Source organism: Enhydra lutris, unplaced genomic scaffold, assembly GCF_002288905.1.
Source record: "Enhydra lutris kenyoni isolate GAN:26980312 unplaced genomic scaffold, ASM228890v2 scaffoldscaffold1, whole genome shotgun sequence".
Classification (NCBI taxonomy): domain Eukaryota; kingdom Metazoa; phylum Chordata; class Mammalia; order Carnivora; family Mustelidae; genus Enhydra; species Enhydra lutris.
This window is the reverse complement of record NW_019154085.1, coordinates 14,526,563-14,551,375: the sequence shown is the minus strand read 5'-3', so window position 1 is coordinate 14,551,375 and position 24,813 is coordinate 14,526,563. Positions and strand designations below refer to the sequence as shown.

General features: G+C 38.0%; 1 protein-coding gene across 3 annotated transcripts in view; it reads right to left on the bottom strand.

Annotated features, from left to right (window-relative positions):
• LOC111142788 (family with sequence similarity 117 member B) overlaps window positions 1-24,813 on the bottom strand; it is an 82,386-nt gene that overhangs the window by 19,195 nt on the left and 38,378 nt on the right. For all 3 annotated transcript variants that reach the window (XM_022496109.1, XM_022496095.1, XM_022496103.1), the window contains exons 2-5: window positions 24,029-24,180; window positions 14,385-14,477; window positions 12,793-12,906; window positions 4-147 (exon numbers count right to left, since the gene is read on the bottom strand). In XM_022496109.1, coding sequence (XP_022351817.1) covers window positions 4-147; window positions 12,793-12,906; window positions 14,385-14,477; window positions 24,029-24,180 — 503 coding nt within the window. The remainder of the gene's footprint in view (window positions 1-3; window positions 148-12,792; window positions 12,907-14,384; window positions 14,478-24,028; window positions 24,181-24,813) is intronic.

Here is a 24,813-nt window from a genome sequence, read left to right as displayed (position 1 = left end):
TACTATAAGTTGTTCTTCCTTTTCCCCAGTCTCTTTAATTATTATTTCAATCTCCTGATTCAATCCTTCCACACTATTCCGGAACCGGGAGCCTGTTGATTTGGTGATGGGAATTACGGGAATAAGTGCACTCTTTGGAACAGGAGCCTGAAGAAAAAGCAGTGGAGAAGGGAGAAGAGAACTTTAATAGGTTTCATTTAAATTCTGTAGTTTGAAGCATACTTCCCGTTGACATGCAAAACTCTAAAGTTTACAGGCCCCACAAAAAGCGTGAATAACCAAACATGTTCCTTGGTATACACAAAATATAATTTAAAGCCAGAACTCCAGATAATCAAAGTAGAATCTCGGAAGTTTATTCACATCTATGAAGACTGTAAAGAGAGTAGGAATAAAGGAAAATATTAAAAGAATGTCAAGCTCAAAAATTCTTTTATGACTGTAACAGAGTTCAGGTTTTAGAACAATAACTTAAAATTGACTTCTAGTGCCACAACTATCTATCCTCCAGGGAAAAAATTTTTTAAAAGGTGATTTATCAGAAAAAAATATTTTGGTTGGAAAAAACAAAATCAGTCCCAAAGTCCACATACAGCAGCAGGACTGTAGACACGAGAACAACTTCCCTGTGAAATTTAATTATTTATACTTTCACTGTGATGATTTTAATGTTTTACTAAGAAAAAAAAATGATGTAATTCATTTTCCTCTTTCTTCCACTGGCATATTACTTTTGAAAAGAAATAATTGATTACATAATTAAAGGATATTACATGCTTTCCTGACAAGATACTCAAAGTAGACTATGAAACTAGAATTACAGAGGTATCTGCTAAAGTTGACAGCAACATCAAGCCAGAAGATCATCCCACCTATTGTCCAGCTACCTAGCAAAGAAATGGGATTAACCCATTCTTCCTTTAGGGTGGTTTCTTTGAAAAACCTCCTTCAGGGGAAGGTGGGCAAGGAGACAAAGGTAACAGGGCCTCCAATCATCACTTGTTTCCATTCAATGGATATAACCTGTTACCTGATACAGAACTTCCTGTTAAACCTATATTTCTCCTCTTCTTTTCTGCTCACCTTTATAAATAGAAATGTTTTAAAATAAGCCTAACACAACAACAATCCTTAGGAAAGGCAAATTTCCATCCTTGGAAAATTTACGAGAAAAAAGCCAAGAGGAAGCTTCAGTCTGGAGTGGACAGAAAGGAGAGATGGAAGTGATAAGAGAATAGATAATAGGAGAAACTTGAGGGTATGGAGAGAAGATTGGGGAACAGAGAGACTAAAAAAGGGGGAAAATGAGAAGATACTACTAGAAGAAAATGAGAAAGATTGCGAAAAAGCAAGAAATTATTGTAAAAATAAAATACGTAAGAAGGAAAAGACAAAATCAAAATTGTAGCTACTGTTTACAGAGCATTCATCCACCATGGGCCGGACACCACAGGTCCTCTCACTCCATTCTCAGACCACTCTCTCTGAGGGGGGTTGCAGTATTTCCCATGTTACATGCAGAGAAAGGGAGACAGACTAGGGGCCCAAGAATAACCAAGCAATGTTGCCTCTTAGGCATCTCCTTATTGCCACTGCCTAAAGAAGTCTAGATCAGACACGGTGCTTACTCAGCAAGGCTGGTGCTATGAACTGAATGTCTGCGTCCCTTTTTAAAATGCTCTAACCCCAAAGTGGCTATTATTTGGAGGTGGGGGCTATACGGAAGCAATTAAGGTTATAGAAGAATGGGAACTTGATCCAATATAAGAAAGGAAGTACTGAGGTGACAGGAAACAGTCAGACTAAAAAAGCAGTTAGAAGAAATCTACAGCTCACTCGTCTGGAGTGGAGCGTATATTAGAACATTTCTGCCACGCACTCATCCTCCCTCTGCCTGGGCTCTTCCTGTGCCCGGAAATAATGGCAGAGCAGAGCACCGGCAGAGACAAAGAAAGATCTCAGGAGTTAGTACATATTTAATAAATACGGTTTTTTTTTTTCCTTTTAACTGAAAGATACTCAACTCTAAGCTTAATTTTCTTTTCTCAATGTCACAAAAATAATAGCTTGCACTGGATGGCATTTTCAGATATGCATTTGGTTTATAACTGCTAAGTTACAGAAATGAAAAAGGAGACTAGAAGGGAAGGATGCTCTGACAAGGTTTTTTGCAAAATGCTGACCTTCTTGGATTTTAGAATCATAAATACCTTAGTAACAGGAAGCCTAAGTTTTCTGGCTGTTATGTTGGGAAATGCACATACACAGAAATTGCCAGTATCATAACCGACTGTACACATGGTTACTGCTTGTCAAGGTAGCTGAGAAGTCACGCCCTACACAGCTGGTAAGAAGTTCTTCTCAAATAGAATCCAAAGAGCAGCAAGTATTTATCAACAGTTTAGTTTGTTTAAAGCAAAGCCAAAAAAAAAAAAGAAGGAAAAGAAAGACAACTGCCACCTCCTTAAGGTCAACACAGCATTTTAGGTAAATGAAGCAAAGGTTCAACTCTAATTACTTTAACTACTTATATGATTTGAAGAAAAGTAATCCACTCAAGCTGCCTGGGAAAGATTTTCTTCATTAAACACACTATGACTGTTCCAGAAGTAGAAGGTAATAGGCCTCTGATTTCATTCCTCACATAAACCATACTCTAAACTATCTTTAAAAAAAAAAAAATTATTCAACTTTCACGCTTCATTTCAAGGATGCCTAGGGAATTTTATGTGCATGTGTGTGTAATTTATTTTTCCCATATCTATATAGGTTTCTGTAATAAAATTTGTATTTCTAAATATAAGTCAGTATATGCAAATATAAGTGAGTTACTTTAACTGAGAGATCATCTTTAGACAGCACCGAAAGATTAAAAGCTCTTCATTGTACTGAGGTAAAATCCCTCCTCTCCTAAGATCTATCCTTTGGAAACATCAAGAACAAGGATCTCCTATTTTCTCAAGTTTTCTTTCTCTTCAAATCAGAGTATCTTCCAATCAATTAAGGGTTTTAATTAGATGAATCACCATTATAAACTTTTATTTTTCTACTTACATTCTCCATATGTCTATATATATTACAGTTTAAAGATCAAATTCTGCCTGGGGCAGCTGGCTGGCTCAGTGGGTTAAGCATCTGCTTTGGCTCAGGTCATGATCTCAAGGTCCTGGGATGGACTCCCACGTCAGGGTCCCTGCTCAGCGGGGAGTCTGCTTGTCCCTCTCCCTCTGCTCCCCCCAACTCATTTTCTCTCTCTCTCGCTCTAATAAATAAATAAAATCTTGAAAAATAGAACAAGATCAAATTCTGTCTAAAAGCTGAGAGCCAACAAAGAAAGAAAAGACCACCAAAAGGTTTGGCTAATCCCAAATCTTCTAAGATCAAGCTACATTACAACTTAAATACGTATTTCAAAGTGTGGAGGTAAGACTGTGTACAACAGAGAGAGAGGAAAGATGGGAAGAAAACCCACTGAAGCAGTAGCTGAATAGGGAAAAGAAATACAGTTAAATTTTCAAAGGAAGAAAAATGCGCTTTAAGAGGAAAGTAGTATAGAAAAAGATCTGGTCAGCAATTCAGCAGAGATCTAGGAGAGAAATGTGTGCCAGAATGTAACAAATCTGAACCCAACATAACAAAAGGGAGGGGAAAACTGTCTGGAATGGTAAAAGAGAAAGAAAAAAAAAATCAGAACACAACAGAAAAAAAAGCCTTCGTATCTTACGGGTTTTGAACCGGGTCTTCTGTGTGGCTCTGATCCCTCCTGCCCTGTCCCTCTTACTTTCGTCCTGGCCTCCAGCAATCACTGTTCTCCTCCCGCATCCCCCTCTTTGTTCTTCTACGCTGCAGCTATACTGTTTAATAAAGGACGTACCACAAGTACCTACTCTTTTGATTTCTAAGTGGTAAAATATTTAAGAATTTAAGAATAGCAATCATTTCCTGGACTGGCATATGAAGATTCCAGTGCAGAGCAGCAATTTTCATTTTTAAGGTGCAATGCCCTTCATTCCTCAGATGTCAGTAAGTTTTTTTTCCTTTTCTACCTCGCTATCCCTTTGCTCTCAAACCCACCTAGGCTGCTGCAATACTATAGTGTCCCCAGCCCATATGAAGTAAGAAAATCCAATGGGAGGGCTTTCTTGCTTGAGGCTCTAACAAACAGCCAGAAAACACCTGCATGATTTTAAAGATTGTATTTATTTATTTCACAGAGATCACAAGTAGGCAGAGAGGCAGGCAGAGAGAGAGAGGAAGAGAAGCAGGCTTACCACTGAGCAGAGAGCCCAATGTGGGGCTCGATCCCAGGACCCTGGGATCATGACCAGAGCCGAAGGCAGAGGTTTTAACCCACTGAGCGACCTAGGCACCCCATCAGTAGAACATACAACTCTTGCAGTTATGACTTCGAGCCCCATGTTGGGTTCAGAGATTACTTAAAAAACAAAAAAACAAAAACAAAACAAAACAAAAAGCCCAAAATTAAAAAAAAAAAAAAAGCTTTAAAAAATAAGTTCAATATGAAATTTGCAGAAACACCTAGTGAAAACCCAACTGGTTCATTACTTCTTTTATATTAGGTCCTACCTCAAACAGCCTAAGATTTATTGAGCAATGATTGTGCACCAAGAATTGCATTAAGTGTTTTATAATATTCTATCCCAATTTAATCCTTAGGACAACACAACAAACAGATACTATAATGCAAAGAACCTGAGGAGCTTCATACAGTTAGCAAGTGGCAGGACCTGGGTCTAAGCTAAACAGTCTGACCTCAAAGCACCTGTACTCACTCTCTATACTGTTACATGACCTTCCAGTTTACTTTTTGGTTTCTACCATCTCATCTATTATTTCTAGACAAATATATTGCATTTTATGTATTTGTTTTTAATGCTGGTTGGCAGATATTTTTGGTAAGAGCTTACTGAAATCTAACTCACAATACCATATCATTCACCCATTTAAAGTGTAAAACTGTTTTAATGATTATTGAAGAATTTTGCAACCATTATAATTAATTTTAGAAACACACTAAAAAAAAAATCCCTTACCCATCAGCAGTCACTCCATTTCCACCTGAGCCTCCCAGCAACAGGTAGTCACCAATCTATAATGTGTCTCCTTAGGTCTGCCTATTCTGGACATTTAAGGTGAATCATATGTGTTCTTTAGTGTCTGGTTCTTTCAATTAGTGTAATGTTCTCAAGGTTCCCCCACGCTGTTGCATGCACCAGTACTCCCTTTTTATGACTGGATAATATTCCATTGATGGATACACTATATTTTATTTATCCATTCACTGGTTGATAAATATCTGGGTTGTTTCCAAATTTTATGAACCTTGCTGTTATGAACATTTGTGTACAAGTCTTTTAAGATTTTTTTTTTTCAAGATTTTATTCATTTGACAGAGAGACAGCAAGAGAGGGAACACAAGCAGCGGGAGTGGGAGAGGGAGAAGCAGGCCTCCCATCGAGTAGAGAGCTAGTTGTGGGGCTTGATCCCAGGACCCTAGGATCATGACCTGAGCTGAAGGCAGACACTTAACAACTGAGCCACCCAGGCGCCCCTATTTATTTTATTTTATTTTATTTTATTTATTTTTTAAAGATTTTATTTCTTTATTTGAGAGAGAAGCAGTGAGAGAGAGCATGAGCGAGGAGAAGGTCAGAGGGAGAAGCAGACTCCCCGTGGAGCTGGGAGCTCGATCCCGGGACTCCGGGATCATGACCTGAGCCAAAGGCAGTCGTCCAACCAACTGAGCCACCCAGGCGTCCCGCCCCTATTTATTTTAAAGATTTTATTTACTTATTTGAGAGAGAGAGAGAGCGAGAGAGAGCACAAGCAGGGAGGAGAGGAAGAGAGAAAAGCAGGCTCCCCACTGAACAGGGAGACCCATATGAAGCTCAACCCCAGGACCCTGAGACTCTGAAGTGAGTTAAAGGCAGACGTTTAACTGAATGTGTCACCCAGGCACCCCTACATTTATTTTGGAGAGAGAGAGAGAGCATGCCCGAGCAGGGGTTAGGGAAGGTGGGGAGAGACTCTCAAGTGTCGATCAAGCATGGAGTCCGACAATGGGCTCAATCCCAACCCATGAGCTCATGACCTGAGCTGAAACTAAGTCAGACGCTCAACCAACTGAGCCACCCAGGCACCCGTGCATACAGGTTTTAATGGGAACACATGTTTTCAATTTTCTTGGGTACATACCCTGGAGAAAAGTGCTGAGTCATAAGTTAACCCTATGTTTAGCCTTTCTGAGAAACTGCCAGACTATTTTCCAAAGCGGCTGCACCACTTTAGATTCTTATCAGCAATAGATTAAAGGTTCCAATGTCTCCACAGCCTAACACTTAGCAGTCTTTTTAATTTTAGCCATCCTCAGATGTATAAAGTTGTATCTCACTGGAATTCTTTTATTTTCCTTTTTTTTCTAGATTTTATTTATTTGAAAGTGAGAGAGAATGAGAAAGAGAAAGCATGAGAGGGGAAAGGGTCAGAGGGAGAAGCACACTCCCCGCTGAGGGGGAGCCTGATAAGGACTTGATCCTGGCCTTCGGATCATGACCTGAGCCAAAGGTAGTTGCTTAACCAACTGAGCCACCCAGGCACCCCTCACTGGAATTTTTTTTTTTTTTTAAAGATTTTATTTATTTATTTGACAGAGAGAGAGATCATAAGTAGACAGAGAGGCAGGCAGAGGGAGAGGGAGAAGCAGGCTTCTCCCTGAGCAGGGAGCCCGATGCACAGGGAGCCCGATGGGAGGCTCTATCCCAGGACCCTGACCTGATAGGGATCATGACCTGAGCCCAAGGCAGAGACTTAATGACTGAGCCCCCCAGGCAACCCCCCTCACTGGAATTTTTTTTTTTTTAATTTTTATTTTTTATAAACATGTATTTTTATCCCCAGGGGTACAAGCCTGTGAATCGCCAGGTTTACACACTTCACAGCACTCACCATAGCACATACCCTGCCCAATGTCCATAACCCCACCCCCCTTCTTCCAACCCCCCTTCCCCCAGCAACCCTCAGTTTATTTTGTGAGATTAAGAGTCACTTATGGTTTGTCTCCCTCCCAATCCCATCTTGTTTCACTTATTATTCTCCTACCCCCTTAACCCCCCATGTTGCATCTCCACTTCCTCATATCAGGGAGATCATATGATAGTTGTCTTTCTCCAATTGACTTATTTCGCTAAGCATGATACCCTCTAGTTCCATCCATGTCATCGCAAATGGCAAGATTTCATTTCTTTGGATGGCTGCATAGTATTCCATTGTGTATATATACCGCATCTTCTTTATCCATTCGTCTGTTGATGGACATCTAGGTTCCTTCCATAATTTGGCAATTGTAGACATTGCTGCTATAAACATTCGGGTGCATGTGCCCCTTCGGATCACTACGTTTGTATCTTTGGGGTAAATACCCAGCAGTGCAATTGCTGGGTCATAGGGTAGTTCTATTTTCAACATTTTGAGGAACCTCCATGCTGTTTTCCAGAGTGGTTGCACCAGCTTGCATTCCCACCAACAGTGTAGGAGGGTTCCCCTTTCTCCGCATCCTCGCCAGCATCTGTCATTTCCTGACTTGTTAATTTTAGCCATTCTGACTGGTGTGAGGTGGTATCTCATTGTGGTTTTGATTTGTATTTCCCTGATGCCGAGTGATGTGGAGCACTTTTTCATGTGTCTGTTGGCCATCTGGATGTCGTCTTTGCAGAAATGTCTGTTCATGTCTTCTGCCCATTTTTTTTTTTTTTAAAGATTTTATTTATTTATTTGACAGAGAGAGATCACAAGCAGGCAGAGAGGCAGGTAGAGAGAGAGGAGGAAGCAGGCTCCCTGCTGAGCAGAGAGCCCGATGCGGGGCTCGATCCCAGGACCCTGAGATCATGACCTGAGCCGAAGGCAGCGGCTTAACCCACTGAGCCACCCAGGCGCCCCTCTTCTGCCCATTTCTTGATTGGATTCTTTGTTCTTTGGGTGTTGAGTTTGCTAAGTTCTTTATAGATTTTGGACACTAGCCCTTTATCTGATATGTCGTTTGCAAATATCTTCTCCCATTCTGTCAGTTGTCTTTTGGTTTTGTTAATTGTTTCCTTTGCTGTGCAAAAGCTTTTGATCTTGATAAAATCCCAATAGTTCATTTTTGCCCTTGCTTCCCTTGCCTTTGGCGATGTTCCTAGGAAGACGTTGCTGCGGCTGAGGTCGAAGAGGTTGCTGCCTGTGTTCTCCTCAAGGATTTTGATGGATTCCTTTCTCACATTGAGGTCCTTCATCCATTTTGAGTCTATTTTTGTGTGAGGTGTAAGGAAATGGTCCAATTTCATTTTTCTGCATGTGGCTATCCAGTTTTCCCAACACCATTTATTGAAGAGGCTGTCTTTTTTTCCATTGGACATTCTTTCCTGCTTTGTCAAAGATTAGTTGACCATAGAGTTGAGGGTCTATTTCTGGGCTCTCTATTCTGTTCCATTGATCTATGTGTCTGTTTTTGTGCCAATACCATGCTGTCTTGATGATGACAGCTTTGTAATAGAGCTTGAAGTCTGGAATTGTGATGCCGCCGACTTTGGCTTTCTTTTTCAATATTCCTTTGGCTATTCGAGGTCTTTTCTGGTTCCATATAAATTTTAGGATTATTTGTTCCATTTCTTTGAAAAAAATGGATAGTATTTTGATAGGAATTGCATTAAATGTGTAGATTGCTTTAGGTAGCATAGACATTTTCACAATATTTATTCTTCCAATCCAGGAGCATGGAACATTTTTCCATTTCTTTGTGTCTTCCTCAATTTCTTTCATGAGTACTTTATAGTTTTCTGAGTATAGATTCTTAGCCTCTTTGGTTAGGTTTATTCCTAGGTATCTTATAGTTTTGTGTGCAATTGTAAATGGGATGGACTCCTTAATTTCTCTTTCTTCTGTCTTGTTGGTGGAGAGAAATGCAACAGATTTCTGTGCATTGATTTTATATCCTGACACTTTACTAAATTCCTGTACAAGTTCTAGCAGTTTTGAAGTGGAGTCTTTTGGGTTTTCCACATATAGTATCATATCATCTGCGAAGAGTGATAGTTTGACTTCTTCTTTGCCGATTTGGATGCCTTTAATTTCCTTTTGTTGTCTGATTGCTGAGGCTAGAACTTCTAGTACTATGTTGAATAGCAGTGGTGATAATGGACATCCCTGCCACCCTCACTAGAATTCTTAATTGCATTTTCCCACCGAACATGGAATGATGGAACTTTTTCAGGTGCTTAGTGGCTAGTTGTGTATCTTCTTTGGAGAACTCCCTATTTAGATCCTTTGCTCATTTTAAAATTGGGTTATCTTTTTATTACTGAGCCACAAGAATTCTGTATATATTCTAAATACAAGTGCTTTATCAAATAATATGATCTGCAAATATCTTTTATTTTGTCAGTTATATTTTCACTTTTTTGGTAAAGTGTCTTTTGAAGCACAAAAGTTTTTAACTTTTATAAAATCCAATGTATCTCCTTTGTTTTGTACTTTTGGTGTCATGCCTAACAAACCTCAGCCTAATTCAACCCCACATTTATGCCTATGTTTTCATCTAAGAGCTTTTAGTATCATCTCTTACGTTTATGTCTTTGATCCATTTTAAGTTACTTTTGTACACGGTGTGAGGTAGATGGATGTATTTTTTTTAACTCATATTTTATGTTTTAAAGATTTTATTTATTTGAGAGAGAATGAGAGTGAGAGAAAGAGCATGAGAAGGGAGAGGGTCAAAGGGAGAAGCAGACTCCCTGCTGAGCAGGCAGCCCAAAGTGGGACTCAATCCTGGGACTCCAGGATCATGACCTGAGCGGAAGGCAGTTGCTTAACCAACCCGGCCACCCAGGCACCCCTTAACTTTTTTTTTTTTTTAAGATTTTATTTATTTGACAGAGTGAGAGAGAGAGAGAGATCACAAGTAGGCAGAGAGGCAGGCAGAGAGAGAGGGGGAAGCAGGCTCCCTGCTGAGCAGAGAGCCCGATGTGAGCCTCGATCCCAGGACCTTGAGATCATGACCCAAGCAGAAGGCAGAGGCTTAACCCACTGAGCCACCCAGGTGCCCCTTAACTCGTATTTTAAAGGCTAGAACTGGCATTACCCTTTTAGTCCTATCTCTCCACCGCTCTCTGATCATCACCTCACACACATTTAAAAAACTCAGATTCTGAACGCAAAATGCCTGGGTTAGAATATGAGCTTTGTCTCATATGACCTAAAACAAGATTCCTTAATTCTCTGGGCCTTAATTACCTTGTCCGTAAAACAAGGACAGTAACAAGCCCCACCCCCAAAATGAGGATTGAGTGCTAATAATACATACAAAAGCTGAGCAGTGTTTGCCATATTGTAAGCACGTAACAGACTTCCAACTATTAATTACTGCTTTCTAAATACCACTCAGATTTGGCCATTCTCTCTAGCACCATAGCTCCTAGCTTATTTTAGGCCACTGTCATTTCGTACTTGGATTATAAACCCTATTCTTTTTTTAAAAAAATATTTTATTTATTTATGTTTGTGTGTCAGAAAGAAAGAGAGAGAGAGCACAAGCAAGGGGGACCAGTAGAGAGAGAAGAAGAATCGGGCTCCCTACTGAGTCCCAATGTGGGGCTCAATCCCAGGACCCTAAGATCATGACCTGAGCCAAAGGCAGACCCTTAACTGACTTGAGCCACCCAGGTGTCCCTATAAACCCTATTCTTAAATGGTTTTCCTGCCTCTAATCTTGTCCTCCTCCAAATTTATTCTCTACTCTGCACTGACAACAGCCACTATTAAAATCAATCTGCTGCATTTAAAAAAATAGTTTTTTGGTGCCTCTAAGATGAAGTCCAAACTTCTTAACAAGTGAGACATTAAGACTTTTAGGTTTTGCTGCTATTTAACTCTCTAGCCTAATCTCTTACTAGTACTCCTACCTGGAGCCATGATTTCTTCCACCTCTAGAAGACTAGCTCAGTCAGCTTTCAGAGATCTGCTTAGACACGAATTGCTCCAAAAAGCCTTTGTAGATGGCTCCAGAGCCAGTCCAAGGATAATTAATACCCGTTATGTAACAGTGTCAACTCTCCCAAACACTACCAACACATTCATGACACGGGGTAGTAATTTTTTACTTACAGCTATCTGAGACTTGGTGGGGGGGCGGTATTTATCACTGCATCCCCTAACGAGTACTAGTATGAGTCATATGGTAGATATTTAATAAATGTTGCATGGATGGAGGAATGACCTCAAAAAGTATACAATCCCAAAGTGGTACTTTTCTCCACTAGAGAAAGAACCAACTAAAAACCAAAGCTGTTAACTTCACAGAATCTTCATGTTCCATAGTCTGAAAGTTTCAATGACACACAACCACCATGGCACAGCTATCATGATGCTCATGTACTGCATCTCTGGTTGGCTGTGAGTGCTCAAAAAACTCAAGATGTTTGCTGGGTCAAGTGTACAAAACTCAAGTTACATAAATTTACTTTCCAAGTTACTCTATTTTTTCGTCCTTACCTTCTCTGGAAAGAGAGGTTTCAGAGTTAAACATGAAATTTGTGCAAATGCCAATAATGTTATTCAACTTTTAAGAGGGGAAAGACAAATTTTGGTTAATTTTACTACTTTAATTGCTAATTTTAATGCAACTTAAAAAAAAATCACTTCAGAAACTTACTAACTCCTAAAACATATCACTTAATTCAATAAAGTTCAATCTTAACTCCTATTCTACCTGAGGATAAAAATATAAGTTTGGAGATAAAAGGTGGCCTTATCTCTCAGAAATACATACAAATTATTAATGGATAAATTAGAGGGAGTAGAAGGTTGGCAAATTCACCTATAAAGCCACCTGAGTCTATAGCCTTTTGAAAGTAGGAGTCTGGTTTTGAGTTAGTATTCCAATTTTGACAGTTATTAATCTATTCAAATTTTTCATTTTTTATTTTTTCAATTTTGTATTTTCTATTTCTCCAAACATAAATGCAGTTTAAGTTTTTAAATGTATTACTGTGTACTCACATTTAATAATTAAAATACCTTAAAAATGGAAAAAAGCTGTTAGAAACTACAACCAAACTATAAATTTATGAAGTCAAATTTGACCCATGTATCAACATTTAAGGGCAAAATTAATTCAAAAAAACATATACTCCTACTTTCTCTTGAAAAAAAAATCCATATATACTTGGCTATCAGAAGCTATCACCCTATAAAAAGGGGGGGCAAACTTTTTCTTGCTCTTTTTGACAAGGATGCCACCTGATTTCAATTCGATTAAAGAGAAATGTTCCCTGGGTGAGCCATCAAGAGCCGTTCATAAGGTTCTCTACAGGAATCAAAGCAGTTAAAGGTTTTCTCCTATTAAAAGATTCTATGAGATGTATCATTATTATCCTCAATCTTCAGATGAGGAAATTGAGACTTAGAACAGGTTGTTCATCCCAGGTCCGATTCTATAGCCAATGCTTCTCTTTCTCTATTAGTCTGCCTCAGTATACTGAACTGATAAAGACACAAATATGAAATCAAAATATGTGATTAGCTATGCCCTCTAAAAGTCAAATCACAGATCACTAAAGGAAAGTATCACTTATCAACTTAGTATTCTAGGTTTTTTTTTATTAAGGCTGATTCAATATTTAATCACTGTTTCAAATATGCTTCTGGACATTTCTGTCCGGAAGAGTTACCTATAAAATAACATATCAGCAGGAAAACAACAAATCCCTTGTTTGGATTTTGCAGTATTTGTGCTCTTACCTGACACTGGTTAATAGCTGCATGGTTGCCATGGAATGGAGACTGTCTTTCTTTATCTCGATGATGTCGACTGCTGTGTTTACTTCTCTGCAACTGCTGGCGTAATTTTGCAATCTGAAAAGGAGAAGAATAAAAAGTAAATAAAAAAAGTGCATCAGAGTTTTCCAAGCTACATAAAACATATCCTTCCTTAATAAGAATTGGTAAAATTCTTCCTTAATAAATCTTTTCTTTTAAAACCCTGTCTCTCTCTCTCTCTCTCACACACACACACACACAAATAGAAAAAATAAAACCCTGTGACAAAATCTGATTTATTGTATGAAATTTATATATATACATATACCCACCCATTATGTGTGCATATTTGTGTATCTTACTTTGAAGAGAAATAAAAATTATGTTCCAACACTGTTCAGAGCCTTCGAGCTTCCCAGTACTAAACCAATGAAGTTTTCAGCACTTAGAATAACATTGTAGCTTTCAGAAAGAATTTAAAAATAATGAAAATTATTCTCACTGTCCTAAAAATGAGTGATTTTATTTTATTTTATTTTTTTTTTTTAAAGATTTTATTTATTTGACACATAGAGAGAAATCACAAGCAGGCAGAGAGGCAGGCAGAGAGAGAGAGAGAGGAGGAAACAGGCTCCCTGCTCAGCAGAGAGCCGGATGTGGGGCTCGATCCCAGGACCCTGAGACCATGACCTGAGCCGAAGGCAGAGGCTTTAACCCACTGAGCCACCCAGGCGTCCCAAAATGAGTGATTTTATTTAGATTTCTTTAAACACCTAGTCTTCAATAGCTCCAAAAATTTAACAGTATTTAAAAATCAAGTCATGAAATGCATTCACAGACACAATCTTTACATAACAAATATAATTTCAATCAATATTCTATATTACTCCTTGAGTAAATCTTCAGTTCTATATTATGTAAAGTAGAAACATCATAATTCTAAGTACAGAAAATGGTAATCAGCAAAGGGTCACAACGAGCTTGGTTGTATTGGGTTACTGAATTTCAAAAATACTACCATTATATACAGAAATAATAAATGTGAATCTGTTATATCATTACAATTTTATACATCTGATGCTTAGGTTATGTCAACAGGTATGGACTCTAGGAGTGCCTGGGTGGCTCAGTCGGTTAAGCATCTGCCTTCCGCTCAGTTCATGATCCAGGGTCCTGGGATCAAGTCCTGCATTGGGCTCTCTGCTTGGCGGGGAGTCTGCTTCTCTCTCTGCCCCTCACCCCACTTGTGCTCTCTCTCAAATAAATAAATTTAAAAAATCTTAAAAACAAAAACAAAACAGGTACGGACTCTGGTTTAATAAAACAAAAGGAGAAAGAAAAACATAAGCTGATAAGTAATGTGTACACTTCCCTCATTCAAATCTTCATTCAATCAAAGTAATAACTATTTTCATTATTTTTCAAGTAAACAAAACAACCAAAAAAAATAAAAATAAAAACAACACAAAACAAAACAATGGAAACTGACAAATCCTTGTTGCCTACAACTTCAAGGAACTAGCCAAGGAAGGGATCAAACTTCCACATCCAGTTCTTGGACCCATTTTCCTGACCTCCTTAAGTTGATCTGTACTGCCCCACGACGCTGACCGCTTGTGAGACCCTTTCTTCTTTTCAGAGTATTCTTCGGCCCATGCACTCTCTGTCTATAATGGAGAGAAAGAGGGAAGGGGTAAGTTAACCATTTAACGTTAAATGTATACCATATTTGCAACAAGAATGGATGGACCTGAAGGGCATTATGTTCCATCAAATAAGTCAGGCAGAAAAAGACAAATACCATATGATATCACATGTGGAATCTAAAAAACAAACTCAGAGAAAAAGGAATCAGATTTGTGCTTATCAGAGGCACTCAAAGGGGGAGGTGGATAAAGGTGATCTCAAGATACAGACCTCCAGTTATAAGATAATTAAGTACTGGAGATGTAATGTACAGTAAGATGACTATACTTAATACTGCTATATGGTATACTTGAAAACTGCTAAAAGAGTAGATCCTAAAAGTTCTCATCACAAGAAAAAAAAATTTTTTTTTTTACCTATATGAGGTAATGGATGCTAACTAAACTCACTGTGACAATCATTTCATAATATGTGTATTCCAAGTCATACTGTACAAAAACTTATACAGTGCTGTATATGTCAATTTTATCTCAATAAACCTGAAAAGGTTTCATTTCTTTAAAAAGTATACACTTTTCTATTATACAATGCATTCCCATTAAAGAAAATTAAGTACTAGGATATTTAAAATAGCACAATAACCCAAAATTCTTCTAGTAGCACTTACTTTAATTATAATATTTTTGCCTATTTCCCTCATTTCTATTATTAATAAATGCTTAGTTATTATTTTTACATAAGTATAGCATTTGTTGAGCATACTAATAATAGCTAACATTCCTGTGATCTTATTATGTGCTAGGCACTTTGCTTCATAGAAGTATAGTGAAAGGTCGTCACCCTATTATCTGATTGAATATATATAAGAAGCTCTACAGGTTCTGCAGATAAGGAGGTCTGGTAAGTTGCCTAATGTCTCACAGCTGAGAAGTGGCAAAGCCAAGATAAAAATCCAAGACTCTGGAGTTCATAATCTTAACATCTATACAATGTCTGGACTTGATTTAGGTATCTACAAAAGTACAGCCTCACAAATGGTAAATCCTTAGTGGTTATACAAAATCCAGAATTCAAACACATTGTTTTGGGGGGAAAAAAAAATACAAATGAGTTCTTAGTATGTGAAAATATGCTCAATCTCACCCGTAAGAACCAAGTTTTTTAAAACTTCGCTGAGACTGGGCAATCTGATACCGTACTTTCCTGTATTGCTGGGGAATTGCAAATTAGTATAGCCTTTACAGAAGGAGGACTAAGCAACTGCTGTCAATGTTACAAATGCACATACTGTTGACTCACCTTCTTTTGTAATTGATCATGCAGATGTACAAAATATGTATCTTTGTGAACAAAATGATACAGCCTATTATTCCCAGGAGCACTATTTTTACAAGTAAAAGATTAGAACAATGTAAACAAAGGATTTGTTAAATAAGTAACAAATAAATAAATAAATAATGGTGTGTCTTAACAAAAGAATACTTATTCAGGTATAAAAAATGAATAAGGAAATTCACAATAATCTCTGTGAGATTGTTAAGTGAGAAACTCAAGGCTCAAGACAGTGTGCATAGCAACTTCCTTTAACTAGTGCCACTAGAAAGAATATACACTATGTAAAATATCTCTGCAAGGATATACATGGTAACACAAGTAACATTAACAGTGGCCGCCTCATGGGAGGAAGATCCTTCCTTCATTGTATATACTTCTGTACCTCTTAAATTTTGTAGTGTAAGAGTGAATATATGGCCTATTCAAAACAATACCTCTCTATATGCGGATAGGGGTGGAGGGCAGGCCTTTTAGGAGAGAATCTTTCTATATGGATAGAGTAATGTCCTTAAATAAAAAACAAGGTTGTAAAAGAATATGTACACATCACATATATAGTATTCCTGCCAAAAATGTAGTAACTTGAATTAATTGTGGAAAAAAACAAAAACCAAAACCACTCAAGTTGACAATACTCAACAAAAATACTGGCTTATACTCTTAAAAAATAACCAGGTCAGGAAAGACAAAGAAAAGCTAAGGAACTGTTTCAGATTAAAGGATATTAAAAAAACGTAACATCTAAATGCTGTGTCTGCTTCTTGACCGGATCCTGGCTTACAGGAGAAAATACTACAGAGAATATCACTGAGGAAACTTAAAAGCACCATATCAATGTTAAATCTCCTGGATTTGGTAATCACTTTGGTAATTTTTATTTAAGTCCTTTTTCATATATATGTTTAAGTATTTGAAAAGTCAGAGTGTCTGTGACTTACTAATAATTAGCAAATAGTAACAACAGAAATTATTATCTATACTTAAAAAAAAAAAACGAAAAATGTTTGTTGGTGAATACACTGGTATTTAATCTACTGTTCTTACATTTTTCTATAAGTGAGACTTTTTCAAAATAAAAAGATTTTTAAAATTAGGGGAATCTAAATATATTAAGTATAAAATTTAACTCAAGGAAAAGCAAAGGAATATAAAAGTTTCCTCTACATTTGTTAAAAACAAATTGAAGATAATGAGAGCAAGAGAATTAAGCAAGAAAAATAAAAGTAAGCATGAAAAGCAATAGACAGCTTTGCTAATTTCTGATCTAAAAATGTGAAAAAAGTACAGGAACACCAGTGAAGTGGTAAAGCATCTAGAAATTTAGATTATTTCAGAATTCTCGGCTTAACCAAGAAAGGCAAACTACTGAGAAGCCAACCAAAGAGCTTATACAGAGGTCATTAGATTTAGGTCTGGAAAAGAAAAAAAAATTTTAACACTTTCCTTCCTTCTTAATATTACCAATTTTAACCAGTGGACCAAGGTTTTATACAAAATGCAAGAGTCACTCAAAAAGTAATTTTTTTAAAAAGCTGATCCACCTCTTCAGTACTCTCATTTCATAACACTAAGACATAGTGTAGTGTTGCTAAGAACTGCTACCTTCAGTAATTCAGCATTTTAGTCTCTAATTTACAAAGTATTTAATTTTATTAGGTTTTTAAAAAATATTTTATTTATGCATTTGACAGAGAGAGAGAAAGTGAGAGCACAGGCAAGGAGAAGGGCAGAAAGAGAGGGAAAGATGGGCTCCCCACCGAGCATGGAGCCCAATGCAGGACTTGATCCCAGGACACCGGGATCATGACCTGAGCTGAAAGCAGACGCTCAACCCAGGCTTCCCAAATGGTCAGTTTTTAAAAGAATCTTTAAAAGAACATGGGAGGTGGGGGGACAGGAGGCAGAGGTTGGGGACAATGTAGTATTAAGCAGTGTATCAAACTCTAAAGCAGAAGTGGCAGACCAGCCCTGCTCCACTGGCAACGGCAAGCTACAGTATTGCTAGAGAGACTCTCAGACTCTTTGAGTTCACAGGGAATGACCAAAGTGTGCCAAAGATATAGAAAAAAAGGAATGATGCCTTATTTTTGCTATCTTTGTGTCAAGTAAGGACACAAATAATCATGTACAATAGAATTTTAATCACACACTCATGTTCATGACCCAAAACAAATAATGGGGTGAGGGGGGAGCAGAGGATAAGCAATCAACATCTTAAAAACTTGCTCCATATTCCTAAATTTTAACGCTGCCTTTCTCTGTATTTTCCAGAACCTCCTCTTTCCATTCCCACTCATCCCTAAGATACCTAGACCTTAGACTCATAATTTTTTTTTTTTTTTTAAATGAAGAACCAGGGCTCAAAGTGGTGACATCGTATGTTTTGTCAAAAGTCTTGGAGGAAGATGTTGCTGTGGCTGAGGTCAAAGAGGTTGCTGCCTGTGTTCTCCTCAAGGATTTTGATGGATTCCTTTCTCACATTGAGATCCTTCATCCATTTTGAGTCTATTTTCGTGTGTGGTGTAAGGAAATGATCCAATTTCATTTTTCTGCATGTGGCTGTCCAATTTTCCCAACACCATTTGTTGAAGAGGCTGTCTTTTTTCCATTGGATATTCTTTCCTGCTTTGTCGAAGATTAGTTGACCATAGAGTTGAGGGTCTATTTCTGGGCTCTCTATTCTGTTCCATTGATCTATGTGTCTGTTTTTGTGCCAGTACCATGCTGTCTTGATGATGACAGCTTTGTAATAGAGCTTGATGTCCGGAATTGTGATGCCACCAACTTTGGCTTTCTTTTTCAATATTGCTTTGGCTATTCAAGGTCTTTTCTGGTTCCATATAAATTTTAGGATTATTTGTTCCATTTCTTTGAAAAAAATGGATGGTACTTTGATAGGAATTGCATTAAATGTGTAGATTGCCTTAGGTAGCATAGACATTTTCACAATATTTATTCTTCCAATCCAGGAGCATGGAATATTTTTCCATTTCTTTGTGTCTTCCTCAATTTCTTTCATGAGTACTTTATAGTTTTCTGTGTATAGATTCTTAGTCTCTTTGGTTAGATTTATTCCTAGGTATCTTATAGTTTTGTGTGCAATTGTAAATGGGATTGACTCCTTAATTTCTCTTTCTTCTGTCTTGCTGTTGGTGTAGAGAAATGCAACTGATTTCTGTGCATTGATTTTATATCCTGACACTTTTCAAAGGCAAGGGAAGCAAGGGCAAAAATGAACTATTGGGATTTTATCAAGATCAAAAGCTTTTGCACAGCAAAGGAACAGTTAACAAAACCAAAAGACAACTGACAGAATGGGAGAAGATATTTGCAAATGACATATCAGATAAAGGGCTAGTGTCCAAAATCTATAAAGAACTTAGCAAACTCAACACCCAAAGAACAAATAATCCAATCAAGAAATGGGCAGAAGACATGAACAGACATTTCTGCAAAGAAGACATCCAGATGGCCAACATACCCATGAAAAAGTGCTCTACATCACTCGGCATCAGGGAAATACAAATCAAAACCACAATGAGATACCACCTCACACCAGTCAGAATGGCTAAAATTAACAAGTCAGGAAATGACAGATGCTGGCGAGGATGCGGAGAAAGGGGAACCCTCCTACACTGTTGATGGGAATGCAAGCTGGTGCAACCACTCTGGAAAACAGCATGGAGGTTCCTCAAAATGTTGAAAATAGAACTACCCTATGACCCAGCAATTGCACTGCTGGGTATTTACCCTAAAGATACAAACGTAGTGATCCGAAAGGGCACGTGCACCCGAATGTTTATAGCAGCAATGTCTACAATAGCCAAACTATGGAAAGAACCTAGATGTCCATCAACAGACGAATGGATAAAGAAGATGTGGTATATATACACAATGGAATATATGCAGCCATCAAAAGAAATGAAATCTTGCCATTTGCGACGACGTGGATGGAACTAGAGGGTATCATGCTTAGCGAAATAAGTCAATCGGAGAAAGACAACTATCATATGATCTCCCTGATACGAGGGAGAGGAGATGCAACATGGGGGGTTAAGGGGGTAGGAGAAGAGTAAATGAAACAAGATGGGATTGGGAGGGAGACAAACCATAAGTGACTCTTAATCTCACAAAACAAACTGAGGGTTAATGGGGAGAGGGGAGTTGGGAGTGGGGGTGGGATTATGGACATTGGGGAGGGTATGTGCTATGGTGAGTGCTGTGAAGTGTGTAAATCTGGCGATTCACAGACCTGTACCCCTGGGGATAAAAATATATTATATGTTTATAAAAAATAAAATTAAAAAAAAAATTAAAAAAATTAAAAAAAAAAAAAGTCTTGGAGGAACTCCCTGGAAGTACCCATCTATAATATAAAATAAATTACTTCCATCATACTTACTGCTCTAGCACTGTATGGACCAGGGCTGATAAAAGAGCCCGGGGCCTCTCATCAAGGGCAAAAATAGACAATCAGGCCCAATAACTGTTAGCCCAAATCTTTTTCAACATAATGCTCCAGGAAGCTAATAGCAATCAACAAAATGCATAAGACTGGAAACCAACATGCCATCCTTGCTCTGACAATAACCAAAGGTAGTAGTTTTAATGGCAAGCATTTACGAAATGCTTACTATGTGCCACACATTGTTCTAAGGGTTTACACGTATTTCTTTGTTTAATCCTTATAATAATCTTAAAAGATCAGTACTATTCTTCTCCCATTTTACAAAGAGGAAACAAAGGCATAGAAGTGACTGACTCCAAAGAAGATACACAAAAAGCACATGAAAAGATGCTCAACATCATTTATCATTAGGAAAATATAGATAAAACCCGTAAGATACAATTTCATACCTATTAGGATAGCTATACTGAAAAAGAACAGGAAAATAAGGCTTGGTGAGGATATGGAGAAATGGGAGCCCTTATACATTACCGGAGGGAACACAAACTGGTGCAGCTGCCATGAAAACAGTATGGCAGTTCCTCTAAAAGCTAAATATATGACTCAGCAATTTCACTCCTATATATGTACCAAAAGGAATTGAAAGTGGAGATTCAAACAGATACCTATAAAGCAATGTTCATTTCAGCATTGTACAGAATAGCCAAAATCTGTAAAAAGCCCAAATGTCCACAGATAAATGGATAAACATGTTTACCAATACAATGGAATATTATTCAGCCAGGAAAAAGAAATGGTTCAACATGGATAAACCCTGAAAACATAATGCTTAGTGAAATGAATCAGATATAGAATTACAAATATTGTATGCTTCCACGAATATGAATTACCTAGAACAAGCAAAATCACAGAAACAGAAAACTGAATAGTGGTTACAGGGGCTAGAGAAAGAAAGAGGAGTTACAGAGTCTTGTTTAGGGTGATGAAAAGTTTTGGAAACATAATGACAATGGTTGCACAATGTTATGAATGTAATTAATGCTACTTAATTGTTTTATCTAAAAATTACAAATTTTATGTTATATATATTTTACCAAATTTTAAAAAGCTGATTTAAGGGGCACCTGGGTGGCTCAGTCAGTTAAGCATCCAACTACTGGTTTCAGCTCAGGTCATGATCTCCAGGTCCTGAGATCAAGCCCTCCATTGGGCTCCATGCTCAGCATGGAATCTGCTTGGGAATCTCTCTCTCCCTCTCCCTCTGCCTCTTACTCCACAGCTCATGCTCTTTCTCTCTCTCCCTAAAATAATCAAAAAAATCTTGGGGCACCTGGGTGGCTCAGTCAGTTAAGCGTTTGCCTTTGGGTCAGTCATAATCTAAGGATCCTGGCATCAAGTCCCGCATTGGGCTCCCTGCTCAGTGGGGAGCCTGCTTCTCCCTCTTCCTCTGCTGCTCCCCTTGCTTGTGCTCTCTCTTTCTCAAATAAATAAAATCTTAAAGAAAGAGAAAACAACTTAAAAAAACTGACTTAATTAACTAGCATACATACATTAGGGAATCCAACACCTACCAAGAGGGAATCTGAGAACTAATGCACATGGAAGAGCAGAGCACCCAGCTACTGCTGCATTATACCTTAGGAGATTCTAATGTGAGCTTTACAAGCAAGATAAACAGTATGATAATTGTAAGTTTTCTTTAGATTTGTACCCTTAACATTCCCAATTTGGGGGACATTTAGAAAAAGGTAAAGTATGAGGTTTATACTTTAATTCAATGTAGTCAGAGCTAGGTGGGCTCCCACTGGCTTCTAGGATTGTTTATTCTTATTGATAAGACAAAATATCTGAACCCACTGAACCTGAAACTGCAGAGGAGATATCAAGGGTTGCAGAAATGTTCAAGGATGACCTGAGTACTAAATTACTCTGATACCCAGAGTGATTTAAACATGGCACGTGGATTAAGCAGAAAGCAAGAAGAAGTGTTCATTTTCATACTATATGCCCTAATCTCAGCAAACTTAGGGATTTTGAATAAAGGGAGAATCTTCTACAACTCTGGTTAAAGTCAGTTTCTCAAAATATTTGTTAATTTTGAGGAGCACAGACTCTGTTTTCATTTCTGTATTTGCCACTGGAATATAAACCTCAAGGTAATCTCATATCCCAAGCATCTACTCTAACAGTGGGACTCAGTTTCAAGAATATCAGAACAGAAAACAAAATAAGGCCAACAAGAACATGTGGAATTGTGGAAACCAAAATGCAAATCCAAAAACCACCGCAAAGTGTGTTTACTTGGTTCTAATAAAAGGACATTCTCTTCGTAAAGTGCTGGGATCAAGCTACCCTAAGTGATGTAAATTTGAAGTCTAAGTCAAGATATACCTTAGCTGATTTTCAACAGTCAATATAAAGAACCTTTTAACTCTTTAACTGATTTTCATTCTTCACTAGCAATACAGCTTTAATCGTTCTGCTCATTCATTCCTTTGCAAATAACCCTGGAGGGCTTATTCTCTCAGGGCCATACTAAATCCTGGAGATGAAAACACAGAAATGGATGAGCCAGGCCATGGGCTCAACATCTAATGAGTGTAAGAAACATTAAGTAAATGAATAGACAACTACCTGATTAACTTTAATTATAGTAAGTGCTATGAAAGAAACTACAGACGTAGTCATCACCTGGCTTTATGATCTTGGACCTCAGCTTCCTCATTTGTAAAATCAGGAAGTAGATCTAAATGATTTCATAAGAACCTTTTCTTTATTTATTTTTAGTAATCTCTATACCCAACGTGGGCTTTGAACTCACAACCCCAAAGATCAAGAGTTGCACGCTCTGCCAACTAAGCCAGCCAGGGGTCCCTCCTAAGATTCTTTTAATTTAAAAACCTCATTAAGGGGCACCTGGGTGGCTCAGTGGGTTAAAGTTTCTGCCTTAGGCTCAGGTCCTGATCCCAGGGTCCTGGGATTGAGCCCCGCATCGGGCTCTCTGCTTGGCAGGGAGCCTGCTTCCCTCTCTCTGTCTGCTTGCCTTTCTGCCTACTTGTGATCTCTGTCTGTCAAATTGGGAAAAAAAAGAAAACAAAAAACTTAAAAAAAAATAAAATAAAAAACCTCATAAATCTGAAAGTATAAAACTTTGCTCCCAGGGTCTCTTTTGTCAGGATGTTTACATTTACAGAATCTATCTGCAACATAATATAATCCCCATCTCCCAACACATAACGAATTTTGGCACCAAAATAAAGGGTTAAATGGAAAGTAAATTAATTCTTACCGTGATAAATTCAATATATTAAACATATTCTGATGTTCTAAATTAACAATAAAGAGGAAATGGGGTGAAAAGTGTGTCCATAAATTATCCTTATGTATTGGAATTACTTTGGGAACTCTTTAAAATGCACATTTCCAAGCCTGAACCAAAGCCTACTACAAAGTATCTGGAGGTCAGGCCTGGGAATCTGCACTTTTTTTTTTTTTTTTTAAAGATTTTATTTATTTATTTGACAGAGAGAGATCACAAGTAGATGGAGAGGCAGGCAGACAGAGAGAGAGAGGAGGAAGCAGGCTTCTTGCTGAGCAGAGAGCCCGATGTGGGACTCGATCCCAGGACCCTGAGATCATGACCTGAGCCGAAGGCAGCGGCTTAACCCACTGAGCCACCTAGGCGCCCCGTGCACTTTTGATAAGCTTCTCAGGTTATTCTAATACACACTAATGTTTCAAGAATTTCAGCACAGCATTAAACAAATAATGTTATGAGAAACAGTTTCAGGCTAAAACACTTCAGGATAAGAATGTGAATAAACCTACCTGTGTAGCCTTGTCCCGCATGCAAGGAGCAGCTTGCCCATGGCTATCACGAGGCCAGTGCCCTGCAAGGTATGGAGCAGCCAGAGTATCCAGAGAGGAAGTCCGGCGGATAATACTAGAGGGACTTGAGGATGGTGGTCGTGTTTTGTCACCTAGATTTAAAACAAATATATGTATTTTAAAAATGGATTATGAAGGAAACAAAGTAGAAACTAGGTTTTAAACGATGTAGAAATAAATATAAAAAAAAGTGAATAAGCTACTGATTCACACAAACTTGGATGAATCTCCAAGAAATTAGACTGAGTGAAAACAGTTAGTCTCCAATGGTTACATACTCTATGATTTCATTTATATACCAATACTGAAATGAAAAAAGTTTTAGAAATGGACTAAAGATTAGTAGCGGCCAAAGTTAGAGATAGGAGAGGGAAAATGAAGCAGCAGAAGAGAAGCAGGCCTTGTAACAGGGCAACGAGAGAGACCCTTGTGATAAGGAGCTATTCAGCTTGACTGCAGTGATAGATGGACAAACATACAGAGGAGATTAAACAGTGCAAGAATTATATACATGCACGAGTGAGTTCAAGTCAAACGAAAAATCCGAATTAAGAGGACTAGATCGTACAACACATCCATATCCTGGCTGTAATATTGTACTACAGTTCTACAAAATGTTATCATTGAGGGAGACAGAGCAAAGTATACAAAACTTGTATTATTTGTTACAACTGTAATCATCTCTACAGAAAAACGGAAAATAAGACAAATGTATATCTAACCAT